At 54.0% G+C, this 20,501-nt stretch overlaps 1 protein-coding gene across 4 annotated transcripts in view; it reads left to right on the forward strand.

The window, feature by feature from the left end:
- SLC6A2 (solute carrier family 6 member 2) overlaps positions 1-20,501 on the forward strand; it is a 58,646-nt gene that overhangs the window by 25,800 nt on the left and 12,345 nt on the right. For all 4 annotated transcript variants that reach the window (XM_066243595.1, XM_066243596.1, XM_066243598.1 and 1 more), the window contains exons 3-7: positions 313-444; positions 2,538-2,775; positions 10,212-10,350; positions 18,418-18,552; positions 20,212-20,315. In XM_066243595.1, coding sequence (XP_066099692.1) covers positions 313-444; positions 2,538-2,775; positions 10,212-10,350; positions 18,418-18,552; positions 20,212-20,315 — 748 coding nt within the window. The remainder of the gene's footprint in view (positions 1-312; positions 445-2,537; positions 2,776-10,211; positions 10,351-18,417; positions 18,553-20,211; positions 20,316-20,501) is intronic.

Here is a 20,501-nt window from a genome sequence, read left to right on the forward strand (position 1 = left end):
GGTCGAGGGCTGGGGGACCCAGCAAGGCTGTATCCATTTGTTTAACCCACGTTGTACTAACTTGGATCACAGAACCTCATCGTTACGATTACTACTGCTACTCCTACGAGTCTTCCTATTACTGTGATGATTATTCGCACGGATTGTTCCGCGTCTGCTGTTTACCTACCACACTACCCACCGGGAGGTGGCGGATGATCGGAGGAGGGAGGACCCTCACAGCTTTGGTTGACGTGGACCCCAGCGCTCTGCAGGGCAGGCCCAGGCTGGGCAGGGGTCCGGGGGGTCACACTCCGCCTCTCTGTCCTCCAGGTGCCTTCCTGATCCCGTATACACTATTCCTCATCATCGCCGGGATGCCTCTCTTCTACATGGAGCTGGCTCTGGGCCAGTACAATCGGGAAGGGGCGGCCACAGTGTGGAAGATCTGCCCGCTCTTCAAAGGTGAGGGATGAGTCTGGGGGAGTCAAAGGTTAAGCATGGGTCTCAGAGCCCACCTTTGGGATCTGAGGTAGACCAGCTTTCTTGGGGGATTCAAGCGCATCCACCATTCGAAGTGACATGGAGAGAGCATTTGGTGTTTCCCAAGTAGCTGTAGCCTAGAAGGTCTGGAAACCCGACTTCCCAGTCCAGGCTCTGCAGCTGAGTGACCAGAGGGTGTCTGCTGCCTGTAGGGAAATACAGAAGCGTCAGGGGTACTCAGCACGCATACCACCAGTCTCCCCTCACTTGCTCCCGTGGCAGACATGATGAATTGATCACAGACCTTTCCGAGCTCAGCCAGCAAGCTGCCTAACAATCCTTAATACAACAGCCACAACTAATTGATTGCAGCTGGGATATAAGAGGAAACCTGCTTGCATTTGGAACTTAGGGCACATCTGGAGGAAGTGGCCATTGCCCCTGCCCTTTCTTGGCCCGTCTAGAATTGTGAGCAAGGCACGGACTAAGAATTAGCACCTCCTGAGCACTGTTTAGGGAGCTGGGCCCAGATGGCACTGAGCACCAGTGTGGCTCTTCTGAGCCTCTTCTCAGCGGACTTGTGTCCCCTGAGTACCTCCGATGCACTTGGTCCCGTAGTAGATAAAGGCTGGCACAAAAGGCTGCTAAGACATTAATGTATTAGTTAGGAATTATTTTTTATCTCCAGAAATCCTACTTGAAGTGGTTTGAAGATAAAAGAGAATTTATTGGCTTCTGATATAGTGAGGCCCAGAAATTTCTGGCTGGCTTCAGGTACCGTTTGCTCCAGGTTCCAGACTAATGTTATCTGGACTCTCACCCGGCCCTTCCTTCTGAAGTCTGTTTTCATCCATGTTGGCATCAGTCTTGGGCATATTTTCCTCAGATGCTATAGCAAAGCCAGCCATCAGCAACAAGAGTCAATCCTACCAAGTTTAACAATGATAAAATAAAACAAAACCTTGGCCTGACCTGTGGTGGCGCAGTGGATAAAGCTTCAACCTGGAAATGCTGAGGTCGCCGGTTCGAAACCCTGCGCTTGCCTGGTCAAGGCACATATGGGAGTTGATGCTTCCAGCTCCTCCCCCCTGTCTCTCTCTCTCCTCTCTCTCTGTCTCTCTCTCTCCCTCTCTCTCTCCTCTCTAAAATGAATAAATAAAATTTAAAAAAAACTAAAAAAAAAAACCCTTCTTATGTTATCAGACATTTATTTAAGGTCCCAGAAAGGACTCTTACTGGTTTTACTTGAGTCATATGCTCATCTACACCAGTCACTGTGGCTACGAGGAAGCAGAGCCCTGATTGGCCAGGCCTGAGTCATGTGTCTACAGCTCCATGAAGGAAGTGAAGCATCCGCCTCCTTCAAACCTTACGTGATAAGAACACCTGCTGCTGCTCTCTTAAAGCAACGCCGAGCAGGCAAAAAATACGGCTACCGTAGGCAAAAGCCGCAGAATTAGCCCTAAAGGAGCTCCTGCTCCATCCCGGAAGAGGAGGTTGGCTCACAAAGCCGATGGATGAGAACAGGAGCCAGAGAACACCAGGGGGCTGAAGTTCTGATCAGCGGGAGCTGGGTTGGGGTTCCCCCGAAGCAGGTCCTGAGACAAGGGTTTCAGTGCAAGGAGTCATGGGAGAGGTGATCCCGGGAAACACGGTAGGGGGATAACAAAGAGGAGGCAGCCAGGAAACACGGTGGGGGCTCACAAAGAGGAGGCAGCCAGGAAACACGGTGGGGGCTCACAAAGAGGAGGCAGCCAGAAGCCGGTTCCACCGTGGGCCAGGGGTGGAGGGGCAGGGATGCTCTAGTGCCTGATCCTGCTGTTCCCTGGGGACAGCAAGGTCCCGGCATGCCTGACCTGCCTAATTCATGGGCAGAGGGGCCTCCAGTGGCAAGAGAAAGTCCTCGGGCAGAGGGATGGCGGGTGCTCAGGAGACGGAGGTGGAGTCCTGACAGTCTGCTGCATAAAAAGGAAGGTGTGGGTTGGGCAGGGCAGTGGCTGGCTTCACCCCCCAGGAGAGCTGGCTCTGGGCTGGGCCTGGGGAAGCCCTGCTCAACCCCACCGCCCCCCACCCAGGCGTCGGCTACGCGGTGATCCTCATCGCCCTCTACGTGGGCTTCTACTACAACGTCATCATCGCCTGGTCCCTCTACTACCTCTTCTCCTCCTTCACCTTCCGCCTGCCCTGGACCGACTGCGGCCACGCCTGGAACAGCCCCAACTGCACCGACCCCAAGCTCCTCAACGCCTCCATGCTGGGCAACCACACCAAGTACTCCAAGTACAAGTTCACCCCGGCGGCGGAGTTTTATGAGTAAGTCCTGCACCCGTCTTCCTGTTCGCACCGGCCCTGAGACCTGTGCTGGCCAGGACCCAAGCCAGACGCCCAGGAACACCCCAGGGGAGGAGGGGGGCACGCTGGTCCGGTCACTGTGTGTCGCGTGTACGGACCCCGGGCTGGGAGTTGAGGACACAGCCGTGCACAAGGCAGCTGGCGGAGCCTGTGTTCTGGTGCAGGGGAGTGGGGGGTGGGGAGACGACACCCCAGCAAACAGGTAATGAAGCGGGAATGTTTTAGAGAGCGGACGTGCCATTCAGGAAATAAAACACGTTGTAGGGAGTGGAAGTGCTGGTGAGAAACTCAAACCAGGGAGGTGGTGGAAAATGATCGATTGTGGGAGCAAAGGTAATCAGGGAGGACCCCTATGAGGAGATGTCCTGAGCACGGATGAAGTCAGCCAGGGGGACTTGAATTAATGGTCCCTCCAAGATTCTATTCACCAATCCAGTTTGAGAGCCCCTGGCTTGGCCACTGCGCTGTCCCATCTGAGGCCGCATGAGATTCTTGCTGGGGTCAGGCTGGCATCCCACAGTGCCACGTCCCAGAAAATCCACAGCCTCCCCTTGTTTTCTCTCGAGAAATGTTGCCACAGAAAATCCCAGAACCTTTGGAGAGCTTGGGGTAGAGGCTTTGGGCCTTCCCAGTTTATGAGTGTGGTTTGGACCAGGCGGAGACGGTGCTGCTCATACACGTCGTTGGTTCCGCACTGGCACCCGTGTCCTCCCCCCGGTAGAGGGAAAGGCCTGATTTCTCCTCTGGCTCTTGGCAACCCTTGTCCTTACACATCAGAATGGAAAGCGATAGCCTCACCTCTAGTCTAGTGATTGTCTGATTCCTCCTCTGACGTCTTAATGAGCAGCAGGTCTGCCCCAGCAGAGACGCCCAGCAGGAGGGGGGAGTGAATTGGGTTTTGAGACACTGCTTACTTTCATTACAGCCCTAAACTTTCTCTAGGCTCAGCTGTGAGCAGGATGTAGTGGGCAAAGAGGACGTCCTCAAACCCCGGGCAGGAGGGGCTGGGGCTGGGGCGGGGAGCAGAAGCCTAGGCTCAGCCTAGCAGCTCTCTCCTCGACAGAGCTCCCTCCGCTCCCCTCGAAGCCTCCCCTCGCCCAAGCTTCCTAGTCACCCAGCCAAGTCCCGTTTAGTTTTTGCAGTTTGTGTTGGTGGAAATGATTCCAATTTTACAGATCGGAACATGGCGCCTCGGTTTTTAGGTAAGAGGCGGAGCTGGGATGAGAACCCAGGTTGTCTGAGTCCGGGCTCTGCCCCCAGACACGGGTCTGTCTCCCTCCGGGCAGCAGGAGTCCATCCCATGCATCTCCTTCTCACCTGAACCCTGCTTTCGAGGGCTTCGAAGTCCCCGAGTCCTGAGCTGCTTCTGGGGGTTTCTTTCAATGACGCACGGCCCCGCTATCCAAATGCTTCTGCGCCCCGTCGCAGTCTGGGGACCCCGCAAGCAGGACTCCGCGTGCCAGCCCTGGAGAGCTGAGCCGCGGCTCTTTCCTCAGAGCCTGCTGGCCAGGGCTGTCGCCATCTTGTACTCATTTAAGCTGCTGGATCGCACATATTGTTCAAGGGAACAGAACCGCTGTTCTCCTCAGGCCCCGGGCCTGAAGCCAAACGGCCAGCAGCGTGAAAGAAAGAAACCCTAATGGCCTGTAACTTTATCTGTAGAAGGGGCACCCTTGGTGCACACGCCCTGGCGGTGGAGAACCTGTCCCCCTGCCCGATCCCGGTGGGGAAGAGAACTGCCCCCTCCACCCTACCGCCAGCTCCCTGCGCTCAGTGCCAAGTGAGGAAGGAAGCCCGTTTGGCCCGCGGACTTCGGAAAGCCTGGAACGTGCGCTCCACGATGATTGTGTTAAGTTTCTGGAAAATGCCGGCAACCACAAGCGATGTGCGCTAGCCCCCAAGCCCCAGCCTGCCGGGGAGAGGAGGCTGGGTTGCATTCCTTTTCCCGGGAATCCGCTCGGGGAGTCTGGCCTTTCCACCCAGGCAATCTCTCAACACCCGCTGCCGCCCTGCAGGCAGACTTCGCCTGCACATGGGGGGCCCCTGGGTCTGTTAGGGGGCAGTCAGCTATGGGACTGGACGCTAGAGGCATTCCACGCTTTGCCCGTAAAGCAATGGGAACAAGCAGAACTAAGTCAGATGGGCTCAGTACCTGATTCTGGTTCTCTGTTTTTTTGTTGTTGTTGTTTTTTTCTGAAGCTGGAAACGGGGAGAGACAGTCAGACAGACTCCCACATGCGCCCGACTGGGATCCACCCGGCACGCCCACCAGGGGCTACGCTCTGCCCACCAGGGGGCGATGCTCTGCCCCTCCAGGGCGTCGCTCTGCTGTGACCAGAGCCACTCTAGCGCCTGGGGCAGAGGCCAAGGAGCCATCCCCAGCACCCGGGCCATCTTTGCTCCAATGGAGCCTTGGCTGCGGGAGGGGAAGAGAGAGACAGAGAGGAAGGAGGGGGGGGGGGTGGAGAAGCAAATAGGTGCTTCTCCTATGTGCCCTGGCCGGGAATCAAACCTGGGTCTCCCGCACGCCAGGCCGACACTCTACCCCTGAGCCAACCGGCCAGGGCTGGTTCTCTGTTTTTATAGATATGTTTCTCTCTCTCTCTCTCTCTCTCTCTCTCTCTCTCTCTCTCTCTCTTTCTCTCTCTCTCTCTCTCTCTCTCTCTCTTTCTCTCTCTCTCTCTCTCTCTCTCTCTCTCTTTCTCTCTCTCTCCCCAGAGGAAAGAGGCCTAAGCCAGTACATCATTTTTTAGTTGAGACAAGCAGGATGAGAAATTTGCCAAGCAGACAAATTGGGCTGGGAAGTGTGTTGTAGGCCAGTGGTTTGCAACCTTTTTATACCTGTGGGCTGGTGAAAGTAGGAGAATGATTTCAGGGACCGCTAGGGCGGAAATCACCCTGAGCATAAGCAAATCTGACTGGGATCATTGGGTCCTTCGTCTTCATACATCAGGGTGGGTAACTCTTTCGCGGACCAGCTCGAAATTTCTGGCAGACCGACCGTGGGCTGGCGGTTGAGAACCAGTGTGCTAGGCAGGAAGCAACAGGGTTCCAAGGCCGGGGGCGACAAGAACTTCATGTGATTAGGGAATGACAACCGTCTGTCTGCTGCCAGAGCCACGGGCAGGGTGTGGTGAGGCAGGGGACACTGGACTCGGGGCCTCAGATTCTGAAAGGCTTACGTATTTGTGCTTTGGACCAGGATTTCACAACCGCCAGACTTTTGACATTTGCGGCTGGATAATTTTATGTTGGGGGCGGGGGCTCCGGACGTTGCCACACGTCCCCGGGAAGCAGGGCAGCGTTGCCCCCAGCGAGAACCACTGTCTTAGGTGATACAGAGGTCCTGAGGTCTTCAGGGCAGGCGAGGGACAAGGCTCGGACAGAGCTTCAGATGCTTCTTAAGGGGCAGATGGAGCGAAGAGCCCGGGGTCGTGTCATGGGGCAGTGGGGGCTTTTCAGTAGTCCTAGAGGAAGAGAATGTGGGTGTGGCCTGGGATGAAGCCATGAGGGAGGGAGTGGGGGAAGCTGACCAAGAGATAGGACTAGTAGGGGCCACACACACAGATGGACTGCACGGGGAAACTGAGGCAGGGTGAGTCACTTAAAGTCATAACATCTGGCCTGGGGGCTGCGGGGAGGGGGTCCATCTAGGAGAAGGGATGAGGGTCTTTGGGGGGTCTTGCTCCCCCACACAGTTCTGCTCAGTCATTCATGAATGCTCACTTGCAGACTAGTATGCCTGTCCACATCTCCCTCTCCCCATCTCTCCCTGGACCACACCAGTGCACCACCTCCCAACTCACCTGTGCTCCCACAGGCCAGCAGAGAAGGCCCCCTCCTCCACGGAGCCCACCCGGCTGACTCCCTGGGGCAGTTCTCTGGGCACTCCTTAGCTCCTTGCAGATGCCTGCTGCTCTGGAAAGCGGGGACTCAGTCATAATAGTTACAGTATCCATTTGTCAGGTGTTTCCTGGGTCCTAGGCACTGTCTCCTATTCTGTGAGTTCCCCTTTGTGAGAGCCACGTGAGTGAGGAGGAAAAAAGCCCAAAATGGGGAGTGTCCCAGACTAAATTTTGCTTTGCAGAGTTTCCAGTTTCTTAACTCTGTATTTTTATGACCTTGTTTCAAACTCACTTTCCCCAGTAAGGTATTCACTGTGGCCTTCTCAGCAGCCTCCCTGCCATAGTAAATCTCCGTACATGGGTTCCTTTCTATATAGACCCAAATCGAACAAACCATCTTCCTCCCTCCCAGTTCAGACACTTGATTTTAGAGACCTTATTTTATTTCTAAAACAAGTTCCAGGCATCTAAGAGTGTATTCCGAGATAGCAAGTACCCCATCTCACACCTGGTCATTTCCTTGGCCTGGATTTTCTACTTGTATTATTGTCCAATTATAGTCATTATCATCAGCATTGATCACTGACTTGGATGGTTACAATTACACCTATTACCTCCAAACTCCTGCACCAGCGATTGAGCTCTGGCCTGGGAGCTTCCCGTGGCTGGAGCCACTACCAGCTTGTCCATAGCCATGTCAGAGCCCCGCCTGGCACCAGCGTCCCGCCTGGCACCAGCGATGCACAGGAAGGGTTTATGGAATCGGTGCCAGGATTTGGGCCACACTGTAACTGGGGGCCGGGCCAACGGGGACAAATTTCAACTCCCACCCAAGGATGAGCTAGTTTCAGGCTTGGGTGTGCGTTTTCCTCACAAGTCTAGAATCTCCCGGGGTCTGATGCACGCTTCCCACCAAGGGCAGCCCTCTGCCTTTGGGTCTGTGGGTTCAGCTGACACCCAAGCTTCCAAAATAGTTCAAGCCCACTTTTCACGAGCCTCTTTGGCCCCTTCTCCCCCACTTTGGAACAGAAAACCTATTTTATTTTGCCAGGAAAGTCAAGGCAGTTTCTGGAAGGCTTCAGTTTGCTCTAAAGTAAACCTGTCAGCAGGGCGGGCCTCTGGTCTGACGGGTCTCGGCCGTGACTGCCCGGAACCGCCTCCCTCCCTCCTGCCTGTGGAATTAAGAGATGCTGGTGCCCAGGCCCCGTCCCCCAAGGCTTCTAATTCAATTGGTTGACAGCAGGACCCAGATATCAGTCATTTTTTCTTTAAAAGACTTCCAGTGAGAACTCTGTTCTTGTGGATAGACTTCCAAATTACATTGTCCTGACCTCGTATTTCTCTTTGGGGATGTGGGTATGAAAGGAGGGAAGAGAAGGGATGAGAGAGAGAGAGGAAGGGGGAAGGGAGACAATGACTATCCTTGAGTGTATCCAATGCAGCGTGTAAAATATTGCCACCAACGTGTCCTTTCGGGTGAAAGCAGGCCAGGGACGCACGCTGTACTAAGCCACGTTTGCCGTTAACACCGGTACGGACGGATTCCCCAGGCGCCTTCGGGTCGGACCCCTGGCTGAGAGCCGGCCCCGTACATTGAGGCTCAGGAAGTGAGGCTTCCACACGGGGAGTGGACAGTCGCCCTGGACAGTAGGAGAGGACCAGATGGGAAGGACGAGGGGTTGACAAGTCAAGAGAGGAGTTGCTCAGAGAAGCAAGAGAGGTAGACTGACCCTCTTCCCTGCTCGGTTCCCCTGTCATCCTGGGCTCATTTTTTTTCTAGCAAGAAAGGTTGTTAGAAATCTCCTTCCTCATCCCGGGAGAGCCTCGGGCGCAGGCGGCCCTGACCTTGCGGGAGCAGGCCCTGCTCGGGAAATGAGCCAAGGGCCACAGAACGGAAGGCGTTAGCAGATTTGTATCAGGAGTGATCATGGGGGCCTCCCAGAGGAGGTGATGACAGTGGAGCTGGGGCTGGAAGGGTGTTGGGAAGGTTGCAGCAACTGCAGCCTCTGTGATGTGAGGGGCAGAGGACTGGGCAGAACCGGTTCTGGATGCTGTGCAGCTCCCTGGTCATCCCAACCCTTGTCAGATGTCACTGTAATTGTGGGTTTAATACCTCCAGTGCTAGGACAGAAACCCCCACCAGGCAGGAAGAGGGAGTAGTGGGGAACCCCTCACATGCAGTTCCTGCCTTCGGGGGGGGGGGAGGGCCTCTGCTTTATTACACAAGGGTGTGGAATTGGGGTGGGAACCTCCCACCCCTGGGACCTTGCCTAAGAGTTTATCAGTTGGCCTCTTTTGGACCTTGGTTAGATCCTAACAAACTTTCTAGCTTCTCATAAGCAACTGTTACTTTGTTTACAGTTCTCTTCCCTACTGTTCACGGTAGATCATTGGAGGGCCCTGATATTCCCAAACCCCACGAATATTTACTGTTTGTTTTTGTGGAAGGATAACATAGCACAGAGAAGTGAATGTCATTAAGTGACAGATCAACAGATGTCACGCACTGAACACAGCCGTGTCACAAACACCCAGACGGAAAAACATAACTGACTGGTGTCCGAAAGTCCCCACTGTGTCCCCTCCCCGTCACTGTCCCCACTACCCCCGGGGTGCCCCTTTCCTGACTGCCAGCTCCTCAGGTTAGCATCTCCTGTTGTTGTACTTCATGTGAATGGAACCGGACAGGAAGCACTCTTTCTGGTTTTGACTTCTTTCTCATGAAATTATGTGTGAGGGATTCATCCATAGAGCTCGTATTGCTGTGGAGCATTCCATTTCATGCCTGTATCAAAATTTATCTAGTTGAGTGTCTTACAGTTGGGTTATTGTGAATAACACTGCCATGGACATTCTAGAACATGTTTTTTAGGGAACAAATGTCCACATTTCTATTGGGTAAACGCCCAGGAGCGGAATTGCGAAGGCACAAGATGTGCATACCTGCAACTTTAGCAGCTATTCCCAAAGAGGGGACATGTTATCTCTTGTCTCAGTCTCTGGACCAGGGATTCGTAACCTCAGCAACATGGGAGTTTGGAACCAGATCACCCTTTGTTGCCGGAGGCTGTCCCACGCATCGTAGGATGTCCCTAGTCTTTATTCTCTAGATGCCAGTAACACCAACCCCTCCCCAAGGGTGACAATCCGAGACATCCCAGACATTGCCAAATGTTGCAATGTCACCGGGGGGGGGGGCGGTGAAGTCCCCCCCCACTCCTGTTGAGCCCTTCTGTTCTAGACTGTGAGGACAGGAACTTTCCTCTTACTCGCCACCCACCCCAGAACCACACAGGCAGGAGATGCTCAGGAGATTTTTGTTACCGTTGGAGAAGCAGCCCTGAGTGGGAAGTCTCCCCCCTGGTGACTTGGCTCTGGGGAGGGCGGTCCTAGGCATGGGCCGCGATGCAGACAGCCGTCCCGGAGGATGCTGGACTGTGGCCCCGCCGCCCAGATCCGTCTCCAACCCCTCACACCTTCGGGGACTGGCCTGAGGTCAAGGCCTTGGTCATCCGCTCGCGCTGACCGACGGCCCCTCCCCTGCCCTGGCAGGCGCGGCGTCCTGCACCTTCACGAGAGCGGCGGGATCCACGACATCGGCCTGCCGCAGTGGCAGCTCCTGCTCTGCCTGATGCTCGTTGTGGTCATCCTGTTCTTCAGCCTCTGGAAAGGGGTGAAAACGTCAGGCAAGGTAACGCCCTGCTTCTCTGTCCATTGGGAGATGGGCCTAAAAGAAATAATTTAATTTTTTTTTCTAGCTGTAGCTGTTAGCTGGTGAAAAGAAAAAGTATCACTGGATGCACAGAGCCCGGGTGGGCTCCCAACTCCCCCACTGTCTCCCTGGGAGACCTGGGGCAGTCCCTTCCCTGCCCCAAACCCAGGTTCCAACAGCAGCAGGGTGTGGACCAGGGGGCCCACACTTTCCCATCAGAGCTCCCTTAAGATACCTGGGAATGGGAACACCCAAGGGCCTTAGGGAAAAGCCTTTTGGAACCCTGCCACTAAAAGCAACCTATTGACATCATGTTTGCTATAACTTAAATTTTGACCCAAAACTTTATGCAAATGTTCCCTCCTACTTTGGAACATAACCATTGCTTTACTATAAAACCAGTCGTTCCCCTTTATGAATCTTTCAGTAAAAAAAGAATGTTCCAGAAGATATATATCTACGTGCCCTGGGGCTTTGCAATTCCTCTGACACAGTGCTGAGTGCCTCCAAGGGTCAAGGCTTCCTGGAGAGAAGAGTGGGGAGTTAGATAACTTAGGAGGGCCTGGCCAGAGCTGGCATGCTGAACCTGTCACCTCCCCATCCAGCCAACCCCTTGGGTGGAGTAACCTCAGGTCATAGCCCCTGTTGATTCTTAGGCCGAGGGTTATCACAAGGAGAGCCACCCCATTTGGACAGATGGGATCCATGTGAAACTGGACTGCATTACAGAGGATGTAGCTGGGAGCTGTTTTTCCTAGTGCTTTGGTTAGCTATAGCCGGGTAACAAAGACACTCCAACCATTTAAAATACCCGTCATTCTATTATTGCCCTCGATTTTGTGGGTTGAGTGGGATCAGCTGGGTGGTTCTTCTACTCTATGTGATGTTGCCTGGGTGTACCGAACAGGGAGCATGACGAGGCTGGCTTGTACCAGATGGCGGACACGATGACATTTGGTACTGGCAGGAACCTCAACTGGCACTGTCAACCGGAGCACTTTGTGTTGTTTCCACATAGCCTCTGCATGTGGCTTGGGCTTCTCCGAGCATGGTGGCCGAGTTCCAAGTGTGTGTTCTGAGCAGACATGCTCTGATGTGCAGAGTGTCCCTTCCGGTCTCTGCTTGCATCTTTGTTATTGTCCTGGTGGCCAAGATCAGTCTGGTGGGAGGGGATTCCACGCCGGGGTGGGTTCACTGGGAGTCACAAGGCAGCCCTCAAGTAGGCATGAGTGTGTGAGAAGATTCATTAGATAAACAATGCTGTTGGAAAGTGGGGTGTGTCGGGATTCTCTCTGGTACACCTCGAGCTCTTGGTCATGCCACTGAGAGCAAGGGTAGAGGCAGGGGACAGCAGCCCACGGAGATGAACTCTCTCAGGGAGCATGTCAGAGACACAGTGTCTGTCCCAAGGAAGAGCCCAGATAGAGTGTAAGTCAGGGAGGAACTCTGGAAGAGAGCAGAGCCCAGCTAGGACCACCACTACCCCAGCATCTGGTGCATGGCGGGTCTTCAGTAAATATTTATTGAAAGATTAATGAGAGAAGGTACGAAGAAAAGAAAAATAGTGGGTGAGTAAATAAATTTTTGGACCTTCCATAAATGTTCTATTGAATTCAGTCTAACTAATTAAACATTTATGGACACCTACTATGAGCCAAGCTTGATGCCAGGACTAGTGAGGCAAAGAATAAAAAGACAAACTCTTTCTTCAGTTGCTTTAGAGTCCATGTGTATTATAGACAGGTGGGGGTCAACCGATGTCATTAGTTTCTTGATTCTCTATCCAGACATATATGTGTGACCCCCTTTAAATAAACATTAATAGTCACAAACTATTAATACACATTACTGAGTAAATATAAATGGTGACACGCTATTACATATCTTGCTTTAAAACATTTTTTATTGATTTTTAGAAAAGAGGAAGGAAGAAAGAGAGGAGAGAGACATCGACTTGTTCCAGTTATTCACGCATTCATTGGTTGAGTCTTGTATGTGCCCTGACTGGGGATACAACTCGCAACCTTGGCATGTCAGGATGATGCTCTAACCAACTGAGCTACCCAGCCAAGGGGCTTTTTTACACTTACCTTTACTTGGGAGACAATTTCACATCAGGTAGTCAGGTTGCACTTTGGCAGAAGAACAAACTGTGGGTTATGAAACTGTCATTAAGTCCATTTAGTGGGTCTCCACAAACGATTTTTTAAAAACAAAGCAGGCTAGGTAATAACTGCATGGCAGACAGTGTAAAGTCAGAACTGCCCCGTGGGATCTGCGTTTTGGTCACAGGGTCTGTATGTGTGTGTGTCTCTTGTTTCAGTATAGCAGGTGGTTCATCCCATGAGGGCCTCGTGGTCACAGAAATGTGAGAGGTCACATTAGTGGAAGAAGGAAGTTCCTTCAACTAAGAGGGTCCATGAAGACCGTGGAGAAGGTGGCATCTAGGCTAGGTCTCTAAGGACAGGATCCGGTAGAGACAGGGCGGAAGGGAGAGGTTTTCATTAGGAGGAACAGCCTGGGCCGAGGCACAGAGGTGCGGGAGCCCAGCCCAGCCTCGACCAGCCTCCCTGCGCTTCCTCAGGCATTGGGAGCACGGCTTTCTTGCCCTCTGCGGGTGTAAGAACAGAAGATGTGTGAGCCTCACGGCTGCTGGCCCGGGAAGGGACACTCTGAGATATGTCCCCTACAGCCTTCGCCAGAAGGACAGAGCCTGCCCTGCCTGGTTTGTCACTTGGCCAGAGCAGAATCTGAGTTGTCTGCAGGGACGGGGTGTTAAAGACGGGAGCTGCGCCTGCTGGCTTCTCTGTGCCGAGGTCCTTGGAGGAGGTCTCGCCCCTGCTGGGGGAGCAACGTGGGGCAGGGCAGGAATGTTGCACTGGAGAGACCTCCCAGGCAGACACACGTCAACAGAAGCCATGGCCCACGTTTGCGCAAGTCCCCCGGTCGCTGGGGAGGGACTTCATGTAGGACATTCTTGTGCCCTGTCTCTAATTATTTTTATAGACTGGCCCAGGAGAAAAACAAGAGTTTCGCTTATTTCTTCCAGATTGTATCTAGGACAGGACAGAGTTTCCTTAGCAGGCGTCCAAGGCCACGGGGCGCCTGAAATGAATTGCAAATGTTCACACTTCCCAGCTTGGTGCGTGAGAGCTCTGTGCTTGGAAGATGTGTGACTCCACTGTCCTCAGCTGGAATGGGCGGGGGGCGGGGGGCAGTCTGAACCAGGGAAAGGGCACCATACATCTACCTACTTAACCATCTACCCAACTATATATCCATCCATCCATCCATCCATCCATCATCCATCCACCCATCCATCCACTCATTCATCCATCCATCCATCCACCCACTCACCCACCCATTCATCCATCCATACATCATCCATTCACCATCCATCCATCCATCCACCCACCCACCCAACCACGCAATCATCCCCAGGCCACACACACTGTAACTTTGACCCATGGCCCACCTCAGGGTAGAGAGCGGAGGTCTGAGTCAGGAGTTAGCCCCCAGGGAGCCGGACAAGGGTGCACACACCAACATTTGCCATCCTGGAGTCCCACCTTCCTCCCGCATCTCACAGTCCTCGGCCGAACCGGCCCTCAGTCACTACAAGTCCAGTAAGCTACGCCTACACATGGACCTGGAAGATACTCAGGGGCCACTCGCATGCTTGTAGAAATGGGGAAACTGAGCCCTAGAGAGGAACAGGGTTTTGGAGCAATCTTTAGTATGGCCAGGACTTGAACCCAGGCCTCAGATATACCGTAGAGCGAGCGACTGGTGGTCAGACCACCTGGGTTGCATTCCAGACATCATCCTTTCCTATGAGGTGACCTCAGGATCAATGGTGCGCCCTAAGCTTCAGTGTCCTCACCTGCAAAGTGACAACAAGTGTTGATTGTGCCGGTCTCCAGGGCTATGGGGAGGATGGAGCGAGAGGTCTTCAGTGCACAGCTGGCAGGTGAAAATTACTCAAGAAATGATCCTTGTCACACTGTGTCCCTGTCACTAGCCCCCCTGCCGGCACTCAGTGGTTTTCAAACCGTGCCAACTTTCTGCGGGGCTGGAGGGACGGTGCAGGCTCGGGCGCCCACCTGCTCTGTTTGTTTGCATGTGGAACTAAGCTCCCGGAAACCTTGGGCTTCTTTATGCCTGGAGACAAAGCAACACATCAGAACTGGCCAGGGCCAACCACCACACCCTGCCCTCCGCACTGCCGGGCTTTGGGCCATTTGGGGGATGGGACGAGACAAGACATCACTCGAGTCCTGGCCAAGTGGGTAGGGTCAGGGAGAGAGAAAGCTGGACCAATTTGAAGTACACCTGAGTTCTAGAATATTTAAATACAAAGATCTTTCTGTTCACTTTTGACTTCAAGTCAATAATTCTAGCCAAGTCTTCTCACTAATATTTCAGCAGAAGCCAGTCCCGGCTTGTTTTAGTGACTCACTGGACCCAGTAATAATGTACAGTGTCACTGGCATATGAGCGATGAATGGGCTAAAATATTTGCAGCTCATTGGTTGCTTTGGTCACACCAGTGTGTCCCCCTCACCCCATTAATCTCAGTACGGCTTTGTTGTTCATGCGAATGGCCCTCAAACCCCGTTCTGAAGATGACACACATTATGAATCATTGGCAGTTGGATGAAGGCAGTTTGTGTCATCTCTGTGTGAGAGAAGACCTTGGAGGTGGCCTCGAGCAGTGCTTTGCCACCATTAATGCTCATGAGGATCACATGGGGCGCTTGTTCAAACTCAGATTCCTGGTCCCTCCCCGAGAGCGTGACCCTGCGGGGATGAGGTGAGAATCGCATTTCTGACCTGCTCCTGAGTGCTGCTGACGCCCCTGGCCCATGGGCCTCACCTTGACCTAGGCGAGCCTTTGCCTCATGACCGGATCCTCATAATGAGAGGGGCCTCAGCACCTCCCCGGACAGCTCATCTCCTCTTTAGAGAGCTCTATTCACTAGAAAACTCTTTCTTTCAAAGCTTTTATTTTTTGTTGATTTTAGAGCAAGAGAAGACAGAGAGAGAGAGAGAGAGAGAGAGAGAGAGAGAGAGAGAGAGAGAGAGGAGAGGGAAGCAGGAAGCATCAATCTGTAGTAGTGCTTCTCCTATGTGCCTTGACTGGGCAAGCCTGGGGCTTTGAACCGGTGACCTCGGTGTTCCAGGTCGACACTCTAAACACTGCGCCATCACAGGTCAGGCAGAAAAAGCTCTTCCTTTTATGGACCCGAGATCTTCCTCACTGAGACTGTCAGCCATTGAGTTTGGCACGTGGGACCCTGCAAAGTCTCTGTCCACAGAAACACAAGGGAGAAGAATTTGGATTTCAGGTGATAGAAAGCAGTGTCTTTTTTTGAAGATTGATGACACGTGCCAAAACCAATGGGCTTGTCACTGTTCTTCTCATCTCATGCTCCAAGATAGACCAAGCCTGGCTTCTCATGGCCAGAGACGCGCTGTGAGTTGAAAACTTGAGAGCAGAGAAGTTCGGGGTAGAGCTGACACAACCCCAGGGGCCCTTCTCATCACCCAGTGTGCACGCAGGGCCCATGTGAGCATGAGCGAGCTATTGGCCAAGGACCCAAGGCAGCCTCCCCTTCGACACAAGATCTTAGACAGCAGAACTCACTCCTGCCATCAACTCTGAGACCTTTCTATGAGACTTAGATGGTTTAGTTTGAACACATGTGCATGAACAAAACAAACTCCCCTTTCTTGATGCTTGACCACAGTCAGGGTCAGCTCAGTCATGCCCTGGTGTGTTCCTGGGGGAAATTGCATCCATGTTGGAGTCTCAGGCATGGCCAGTGCAGGGCGGCCTCCAGACCCCACGGGGGATGCCTAGGGGCAGACCAGGTGAGGCTGTTTGTTGATGGGCAGAGTGGTGTGTTTGGGTGCCCTGCTGGGCTGGGAGTGAACCTGCAGCTGTTGGTTTAAGTTATAGGGGAACACAGCAGTTAGGACCCAACAAGGACGGCTGAGGCTCCTGCTTGTGCTTGTCACTGAGGAGTTAGGCCCGTTCTTCCCAATTCGGAGGGATGAATCTGGGATGGATGCGCGGTCATCCAGATGCAATGACTTCACTTTCTAGGGCATGTGTTCCTCCTCATTTGTTTTGGGCAATTTGTCCTTCTTGTTCCTAAGCTCCTGGAAGAAAATGGAAATCTAAAGCCCATATCTGCAAAGATCCTCCCCAAGTAACAAGGGAGAGATGGAGGAGCAATTGGATAACATGAAATATAAGAGCCTAATTCCTTTACTGATTCCCTCAGAAATATGGCCAACCACTCTACATCTGATTACTCCCTGACTCACTTGTTCACTTACTCACTTATTCTTTCATTCATTCTGTGACTGACTTAGTTATCCACTAACCCTCTGATTTGTCACTGACCTACTCATTCATTTATCTACCCACTCAACCGTGAACTTGCCTAACCATCCACCTATCCATTTAATCACTTACCAGACTATATATCCAACCATCCCGTCATCCATCTAGCCATCCCATTCATCCTCCACCCAACCATTCAATCATCTGTGTGTCCGTTCATCCTCTCGTTCATTCATCAGCCCATCAACCCAATCATTCATCGATCTAACTGTGCAATCATTCTCCTATTCATCAAATGTTTTTTAAAGCATCCATGAGTCCCATTTGCTGGGGATAGAAATTTGAAAACAATGGATGTTTTCCCTCTAAGGAGCTCATTCATGATCTGGTGGGAAAGAGAGATGAGGACACATCCCAGCCCTTAAACGTAATTATGGAAAACGTATGACTCTACCGTCTACATCTCAGTATTTTGTGTTGAGCCCTTGTCTCTCTAGGCTGTCAAAGAACTTGACCCTCAGCCACGTTTCAGGGATTCCATTTTCTCCCTACAAATGTGTCAAGATTCTCGGGCTGCCTAGTGTCAGGCCTTTGAGAGGAGGGGCCATCTGTCCCGTGTCCTGGAGTGTTGCAGCTGAGTGTGCCTTGGTCTGGGAATTCCAGCCCCGAGCATGTTTCCTCCAGGGCCCCGTCCGCCTCCCGGCTGCTCCTGCGCGTGGCCGCATCTGCCCATCAGTCAGTGACTGTTCACCTTGACTGCACAGGCTCGTCATCAGGGGGAGCTTTTAAAACACACTAAGGTGCGAGCCCCACCCCGGACCAATGAAATCAGGAGCTCCAAGAACGGACCTGAACTTTGACGTTTTTATCTAGAAGGATGCAGAGTGTTTCAGCGCGCGGTCAAGGGCGTGAGAAGGGACAGCGAGGAAGCCCACACACACTCCCCCCTTCTCTGTTCCTCCACCGTGGGCGGGATGGGGGAGTCTCTCTCTGGTCTGGGAGCAGTCCTTCCTTTACGGGTTTGTGGACAGTGCACTTTGTCTAAGCCCCACGGGCATCCCCACCCCGATGGAGAAAGGCCAGGGTTCTGCTTTCTGCCCAGCCAAGTCCCTGCTTGGGCAGCAAACTTAGGAGGATGTGCTTGAATGAGAGTAAGGGAGAGGGAGAGGAGAGGGAGGGAGGGAGGGAGGGAGGGAGGGAGGGAGGGAGGGAGGGAAGTATGAATGGATGAAGGGAGGAAGGGAGGGATGCTGGTGGGGTGGATAGAGGAAGGGAGGGGTGGATGTGGGGAGGGAAGAAGGGAAAGAGGGAGGGAGTGAGGAAGGAAGGGAGGGAGGGAGGGAGGGTAAGGAAGGAGGCATAAAGTGGTGTGCTTAGCTCTTCCTGGGCAACTTGAATGGTCAGGAGAGGCGGCTTGTAGAGGGGGAGGTGTCAGGTGCTGTGAGAACCTGTGTTTGTCCCCGTGCCCTTAGCTCTGATGGCAGCCCTGTGCCCAGAGTGGCTGCCTCTCCCACGCAGTGCTGCGCTGCACCAGGTGTGGCCTGTCTGTTCACTGTGCTGGAGTCCGGCCCAGCACCCGGCCTGGAGATGGAGCTGGAGGCCTGTGCACTGTGCGCAGGAAGGTGTGGGCGGGCTGGGTGGCTCCACTGGAGAGGGCCAGAGCCGGGCTCTCAGGGTGAGCTTGTCTACGACAGGTCGTGTGGATCACGGCCACGCTGCCGTACCTCGTGCTGTTCGTGCTCCTGGTCCACGGCATCACGCTGCCCGGCGCCTCCAACGGCATCAACGCCTACCTGCACATCGACTTCTACCGCCTCAAAGAGGCCACGGTCAGTGCCCCGTGCCCGCCCCCCTGACGGCCGGGGCTGGGGAGGGTTCTTGGGGCAGGTGGTGATAGCACTCTGGCCCTGGTTCTGTCCCAAACTGGCTGCATGGCCGGAGACGACCCTCCCAGCCTGGGTTGCGGCCTCTGCACCCGGCCTGTGCCAGTTTGACCTGCGCCTGTGGGTCTCCACGAGCCCCTCCAGCTCGGCTGGCCCGGGATTCTGTGGTTCCCTTTGGCGACCTCTGTAGACCCCTCCTTTCAAGGGGAGCAGTACTCGGTCCTGGGTTTTACTCCTGCCCTGTGCCACAGCCCCCAACCCGCCCCAGGCACCCCGGTCCTATTTCCACTCTCTAGTCCCCAATGCTGGCCTTTGCCACCATCCCGTGACGACAGCAGAGGGACAATGGCAACTACAGGGAGACGTGGGCCCCACGAGCTGCCCCCCCCACAGCCCCCAGAGACACAGATCACAATGAAAGGGGGTGAATTTGGAGCAGAATCCAAAGCAGTGGGGTTAGGTTGGGAGCAGTGACAAGCGTGGAAGTTCTAGGGCCTTGAGCATCTTCAATTCATGGCCGACATGCTCTCCGGCCTCCTCCCTCGGTCCCACCTCGGTGACAACACTTCAGCATCATCCCTCACTGTCCCCAAAGGCTTCTTCACACTCTCTTTGAACCCACAATGACTCTGGCAACACAGGACTCGGAGGGACCCCTCCCACCGCGCACCCTCCCAGAGTTACAACGTCCCAACGCCCCACAGGGTTATATAGCTCAGTAACCGTGGGAAAAACCTATATCCTTAGTAACTGTCAGGAAGATAACAGAGCGCAAGGCGTGAATCAGCCTCGTAAACCGCGCGACAGGTCAGACCTCTGTTTGTTCTGCAACGGCTTAACCAGCCCAAGTCTTCCCGGGGAGTGAAAACAGAGCAGGGAGCCAGGGTGCCCCCCGCACGGAGCAGACCCAGCTTCCTCCCTCGGGGTGCTAGTCCCGCCCTGGGCTTAGGAAGGAGGGGAAGCCTGGGATCATGTGAGTGGGGAGGTGACAGAGACCTCACATGTCCGAATAGCAGCTCTTCGCTGGGGTGGGCCGGGTATAATTATCTCCACGCCGCGGATGAGGGAACATGCACAGGGACATGAAATTAACCAGGACCAGACCAGGAGGCGGGGAGCTCGCGCAGGGGCTCAGACCCTCAGGCGCCCAGCCACTGCTGTCATCACTCAAAAGATGGACTCAGTAAAAACCCCGGGGGACCCCAGAGTCACCACTGTGTGGGCTGGTAGGAGCGGCTAGGAAACATGTCCCTTTCTCAAGAAGTCGTCCCCGTAACTCCGACATGGCCGCAAGCCTTTGCCGTCACGCCATCTGCGTAGCCTGGGACTTGTCAGTTTTCTAAATTTCTCTGACAATCGGGACATCAAGTTGAGCCAGTAAGTGCCTCCAGGGTGAGCTTACTCAGGACCACCGGGACCAGGAGATGCTGGAGAGACCCCAGGCTTCTGTGGGGGTGGGCTGCTGCCATCCCTGGTTCAGACCTCGCTTCCTGGGGTCTCAGAGCATCCCTGGGGGCGGGGGGGGGGTCCCAGCCCTTCTGGAGCGGTGAGATAGTCCCATTCTCGGGGAAGCAGAGGGTGACGGCTTTTGTCTCCTCGTCTCAGGTATGGATTGACGCTGCAACTCAGATATTCTTTTCCTTGGGGGCTGGATTTGGAGTGTTGATTGCATTTGCCAGTTACAACAAATTTGACAACAACTGCTACCGGTAAGACCCTTCTCGAGGCTCTGGGAAGCGTGGGAGCCTGGGGAGGGATGCTCGTGGGGGTGGGAGAGAGGGCTCTGGTCTGGGGCCGGTCCCCTCTCAGGTTCCCTCCGCTATGGAGCGAGGTGGAGTGGCCATCCTGGGTGTTCCGTGAACACCGGTGTGGCCTGTGGGGGTCCTGGTGAGCCC

Source organism: Saccopteryx bilineata, chromosome 9, assembly GCF_036850765.1.
Source record: "Saccopteryx bilineata isolate mSacBil1 chromosome 9, mSacBil1_pri_phased_curated, whole genome shotgun sequence".
Taxonomy (NCBI): Eukaryota; Metazoa; Chordata; class Mammalia; order Chiroptera; family Emballonuridae; genus Saccopteryx; species Saccopteryx bilineata.